Below are 6,000 nucleotides of genomic sequence, written 5' to 3' on the forward strand. Positions count from 1 at the left end.
ATTATACCTCTTGTTTAGGGCACAGAGTTTTTCCTGACCATATCACCTGGCTACGAAATACTCTGGGCCCTAGATAGCTCATAAATAGCGCCCAGTTTTTTTCTGGTCATGTCATGTGGCCAGGATAACCCCCTGGCCCTAGTCAAAGCTCATGTTGTGTTGTGACTGCTGTAAAAACGGTAATGTCTCATCATGTTACGTTGAAGTATTTTATAGAGCTGTTTGTAGGACTCATAAAATCTGTACACATTTAATCCCATGGAATATGTGAATGTTAGCTATCAAAACTTAAAGGAGGCAGCCAAAATGGCACTTGGCCATTTAAATGACCTCTTTTTAATTAAAACTTTATTGAATGACTCGCTATGATGAGCATTTAACTGCTCCAGAGTGCATTTTGTTACTGCGCTGGCTCCCTGATTTACCACCAGCTGCAGTACTACTTCAACTTCTTGCCAAGTCATAAATGTTAATTATTTAACTTCATGGATTTCATGTGGAAGCTTTTCCTCTGCCCCATCTATTTCATAGGTCAACACTGAACTGTTTGTTTAAAATAAATTGTATGTAGCTACTGACCCCAAACCCTCTATATGGTCAAAATTAAATGACTGGCTAAACGTATCTGATTGGTGTGGATTGAGCAGGAGAATATGTTGAATCCCACTGCTGGACTGGGATTATAATCCTAAATCTAGTAATTCAGGACGTGACTGAGGTGGCCAGTCAGAGATTGGGGGTGGGGGATGGGGTGCTGTCTCCGTTTCAGCCGCTGTAAATTGGGGGTTGATAGTGAAAGCTATGGTTTGTCTGTTGTAAAGTATCCTACTGCACTAATGTAGCTATCAGGAGAGAGCATCAGCGACTCAACCTAGACATTCATTCACATGTACTTTCTAAATGGGAGATAATTAATACAGCATTACTGATCTCATACTTTTTCTTAGTTGGGGATCCTTTAACACACAACACCATAGATAAACACTAAGATTATGCCCACACATACATATTTGAGTAAAAACTGTTGGGGTGTCAGTCCTTGCATCAATACGTTTGTCTGTACATTTGAGAGTGGTTACATCGTCACAGCCTCGTCTGTCAATTTCCAAACAGCGTTAGGGTCAGGTTTTGAAATTACAGATTGGGCCTTTAAATGGTTAGGATCAAGGCTTCAACAAAAATCCATGCACACCTGTTAGCAAAATTAATCACTGAAAGCATTTAGCCTTTTTTTAAGGACAGGTAATTTTATTCCTTCTTCTAGACACTGTAAACATACAAATCAGGGTTTGTTTGCACACTTGACAAGGTGTTAATGGCACACAGACTGACCAGCAGAGCAGCATCTATGTTTTTTGGCACAAGGATACTCTTCGTCACGGTTATACGTCCCTGCCAACTGTCCCTAAGACAGTTCTGTGTCTATGATCGGGCTGAAGCCGAGGTATATTAAAGTAAATATTTAATGTTTATGGAAATACTATTTTTAATGTCCTTCTCTGTCATTCACTGTATATTTTATTTATTTGGGAGCCAAGAGAGCATATCATTTTGTCTGAGTGAAATTAATATTTTCAAGGGTTTGCACAGCACACTTCACAAAGACAAGTGTCTCTATTGCTAAGCTACTGTATTGGTGTGTCAATTTGGTTTTCTATAGTCAAGGACAACAATTTCAGGATTCATTGCAATTTACTGATAACCCTTCAAGTCTTCAGAACATTTTCTTGCTAACAATTCAAGCTTCTTTTAAAGTGTCTCTTTTTCTGAGAATCTAATCCCTTTTCCCATACAAAAAGGGATGACTGAATCGGAGATAAAAATAAGAAACTCAAGGACAATACAGGGTAGTATGCCTCTTGGATAATTGAATCTCTCTACCTTCATATTCAGTGAAAATCTCATATGGGACTCATCTTCCACACTTTTCATTAGTATCAAGTTTTGATTTAAGATGTGTTTAAAATTCGCTTCAAATTTACTCCTTGTAACAGATACATAAATTAGGAGTGAATCTTCACTATTATAACTTCCTTCGCTGAGAAACGGTTCAGGTCTCATCAGACGGTGAGAAAGAGCTCAGCACATGAAGCTGCTGAACATTAGCATGGTAAAGGTTAGATGCTTACAGCGTTACACCTCAGGGTTCACGCCATTATCTCATTGAGCACTTCCTTTTAGTTAAGTGTTTGGTTCCTCACTCTCCCTCTCAAAGAGAGACAGCTGGCTGCAAATATCCCCATTATGGATCCATAAAAACAGGTATTATGGGCAGAATAGTCCAAATGTAATTTCATAGATCTTATGTCAAAGTGTTAAGTTTGTTATATTTATTACAGTTTGGCTAAATTAATCGTATTAACTACTATCCTATATCTACTAGAAGTGTTACGTTGTCGGGTATTTTGAGGCTTTATGCATCACCAGTGGTAAGTCTCACCAGTAGTATTTCCTCATAACAACCCTAACTTTGGATCCATGTAAACCAAACTGTTGTCTGAATGTAAAAGGATTATCATGGGCAATTCCACTGTAACAGAATGATGCACATTTACTTGAAGAACAGTACATTGGTGACTGTTATGTCATACTGTTACCAAACTTTGCATCTGCACTGTTCAAGTAAAATGTGTTTTTGTAAAGATGCCAGTGTAAATTGTTAAAAATAGTCCTTGTGCGTATAGTTGTATGGTTTGTTATCTTTGCCATCATTGGTTTTTGTTTGACATACCTTTTAAAAGTGAAAAATCGGAGTCTCAGCATCATTCTGTTACGGTGGAATTGCCCTCATTCTTTGGCCTGCAACTGTGCAAAAGTGTGCAACAACAAACCCCACAAATTGAAAACACATGGAACGGATGCCAACACCCACAATGACACCATGATCACTTCAGTAATGCACTTCAGCTGCTTTATTCATGTTTGCAAATTAAAATAGAATAAATTAACAATTTTCTTCTTCTAAAAAAAAAAAAAGAAATGTACAAAAATACTGTCAAACTTTCCTGGAAAGCTTCAACACAGTAGTATTGCCTTGTATCGCATACACTAAATAAGCACAGTGGTGTCAATTCTGAGGACTGATGAGGAACAAGACGTCCTGTGAAATTATACTCTACCTTGACAACATTCCACACTGTTTATTGTCCACACATGAAAGAGCAGGGGGGAGGGGTCGGATATTTAAGCGAGGAGTATCCCTTTTCCAAAGACTAATTTTCTCTTTCTTAAACAGACATCGTTCCCATTTAAGCATGTGGAAAATACCCACACATCACCCCCTCTGTTATTGAAGGATCCACATCTCTGTAAAGACATTTCCATTCCTACCATTAACCTTTACAATATCAAAGAAAACCATGTTAACTCACAGTGCATCCTGGCTGTGATACAAGCAATGTTAAAAAGACATTTGCAGCAGATGAGGAAAATAAAAAAACAAGCACAAGTTGCAGTTTTCCTCCATGATAGACAAATCATTTTAAAGCACAGATATCTGGTAAGTATATGGCCACAACATTGTACAGTATAGTATTGTAGGGAACAATTACACAGTACTTGTCTACAAGCATGTTTCTTAACCACTTCGAGCATTTTGAATATGGTTCATTTGCAATTCATAATTATTCAACATTTTCTGTCATCCAAAATGTTTGAATGAGGCAGGAAAATAAATATATCAAGCAGACTATTGTACGGCTCTATTTTCCTCCAGAACCAGGCCTATTCAAATAAGCAGACAACTCTACTCATCTAAAGGTTTTCTTGATTTCACATGTTCTGTTGTCCAATTAAAGCTAGAATCCTTAATTGAAACAATAACAAAGTGGTCACCCCCACTCTGTTTTGGTAAAAAAAAAAAAGCTGAGGAATGGGCCAATAGAAATGTAACCACTCTCAAATTCATAGACATAGCTATTGGTGCAAGGACTGACCACCCATTATATCAAAATTATAGTTAACCATGTTGAGGCAATACAGTGTTTGTTTAGATTAACATTGTTTACAAAAAAAGGGGCTTCTATTTTTCCTTTGGGTGATGGGGTATCACAGTTGAACTAAGCTCATGAGGCATTTATAAGTTATTTTCTTCAAGAATCTCAATTTTATATATATATATATATATATTTAATTTCTAAGTCCAAAAATGGATGTAGCAACTAAGGATTCTAGCTTGAAGTAATGATGCATAGCATGGATGTAAAGATTTGTCTTTCTGACAAAGATTCAATTGAGATTGTAGTGCATTCCTACATCAAACAAACTCATTTCCATTATGTCTGCAGTATAAGTCTATTACCCCAAAATATTTGAGGAATATATAATCTGGTATAGTACATGTTTGAATGGTTCTCCATTGGTATATTGCAGATCTTCTCTCTCAACGTTCGAGTTTAGGGGACAACAAGGAATGCTTTAAAGTCTGAGTAGATGACTGTATAAGTCCACTTAGTGAGATTTAACAACTCACTCGGCTTGGCTGTTGCTTACATACAAAGTCTGTCATGAAATCAAACTCGTTCTGTCCTAACCACAGCTCAGGTAGCTCCTTTATTCGGTCCAGCCCCATCTCAATGACCAGAGACATCAAGACCTCCTCATCAATAAAATCCGTGTCAATGACGTTGGGGGGCAGTATTGCTGCAGGCACATGATGCGCTTGTTGAGGCAAACTGGACGTGCTATGTTTCGCGTTGCTGTCTCTGAACTGTTGTCCTGTCCCGTTAAGTTGATGATTCGCAGGATGCAAATCATGCATATAATGATGGTGAGAGGGGTGGGTATGGTGGCTGTAGTACTGCGTGTTGAGCTTTTGTAACTGCATACTTGCCGCGAGCTGTCCTTGAGTGGGGACGGCGGCGGCAGGTCCCACAAATTGAGAGCTGTAGCGCGCTCCGGGAGGCATGTTGCCGTTTGGGTGTCCAGCGTTTACATTCCCCACAGAATGCCGAATTCCGTGGTTAGCTGTTACGTTGCCCCCTCCGTAGTGTAAATGATCTCCCATTATACCAGTAGTGTAGCCATGCTGCTGCTGTTGTTGCTGATGGTGTAGTGGGTTCGAGAACTGCCCCATGCCCATTCTGCGCGCTGGGTGGTGATGGTGGAGACCATTCACAGCTTCAGGGAATCGTCCATGGTTCATTGCCATCATGCGGTCTACCATTCCCCAAGCTGTCACAAATTAAAATACAAACATTCAATTTGCATCGACTGGATAAGAAAAACAGTCTATCCAATCATTTACGCACAATGAAAACGATTATCACCCAGTAAATAGTTTTGCAGTTAAAGCCTCCAAATTATTATATTAAAAACTACTTAGAAACAAATCCCAATGCAAAACATGAATCTTAGACACTATGTATGTATGCAATGTAACTGCAGAATGAATCACAATAAACAGAGCTGCAAGGTTCTATCAAATGTCTCCGCGACATTGTAATTACTTTCCTTTTTTTTCAATGAATCAATTTCCGCAGCTCACTACACTAATCCAAACACAAAACTCGTTCTTTACCTCTTTGACGGGATCCCTTGGATGTGGCTCCGCTGTCAGCACAAGGCGAGTGACTGTATCAGTCCAGTTTATGCAATCCCAACTCAGTGAATGCTGTGCATTCTGAAAATCAAGATGGTGTACTTTCAAACTCAGCTCCAAAAAAAATACAAAACTGTTTCAACCGCTCTCATCCAGTGCTGATATACAAGCAGTCAGGGGCGGAGCAACCGAATCTTGACTCTGACGAGACAAAAGTCTGGATTCAGGATCGCGCAAAACGTGGAGGAGAGTCTTCGCACCAAACGTCTCCCGCGTTCACAGCAGCAACACCGAGGCACACATTACCTCATTGCAGCTATTTCTGTTCAAGGCAAGTGTGGCAAAACGTGGATTCACATTTCACAGCTTTGGAAAGATCAACATGCATAGAAGCTGTCCCTCACTTTTGCGCATAGAGGTAAAAAAATGACCTAATGGACAGAGTATAATCAATTTACTCT

At 39.2% G+C, this 6,000-nt stretch overlaps 1 protein-coding gene across 1 annotated transcript; it reads right to left on the reverse strand.

The window, feature by feature from the left end:
* Nucleotides 1-4,279: 4,279 nt before the first annotated feature.
* Nucleotides 4,280-5,671, reverse strand: LOC106607818 (cbp/p300-interacting transactivator 2). Its single transcript, XM_014205193.3, has 2 exons — nt 5,519-5,671; nt 4,280-5,172 (listed from the first exon to the last, which is right to left on the reverse strand). Exon 2 carries the CDS (start codon nt 5,162-5,164, stop codon nt 4,460-4,462), a length of 705 nt encoding a protein of 234 aa, XP_014060668.1. The 5' UTR covers nt 5,165-5,172; nt 5,519-5,671; the 3' UTR covers nt 4,280-4,459.
* Nucleotides 5,672-6,000: the final 329 nt, after the last annotated feature.

This window comes from Salmo salar, chromosome 06 (genome assembly GCF_965601325.2).
Source record: "Salmo salar chromosome 06, fSalSal1, whole genome shotgun sequence".
Taxonomy (NCBI): domain Eukaryota; kingdom Metazoa; phylum Chordata; class Actinopteri; order Salmoniformes; family Salmonidae; genus Salmo; species Salmo salar.

What these genes read in the sequence shown, in the direction of transcription:
- LOC106607818 (XM_014205193.3), bottom strand. Translation starts at nt 5,164, where the DNA reads ATGGTAGACCGCATGATGGCAATGAACCATGGACGATTCCCTGAAGCT.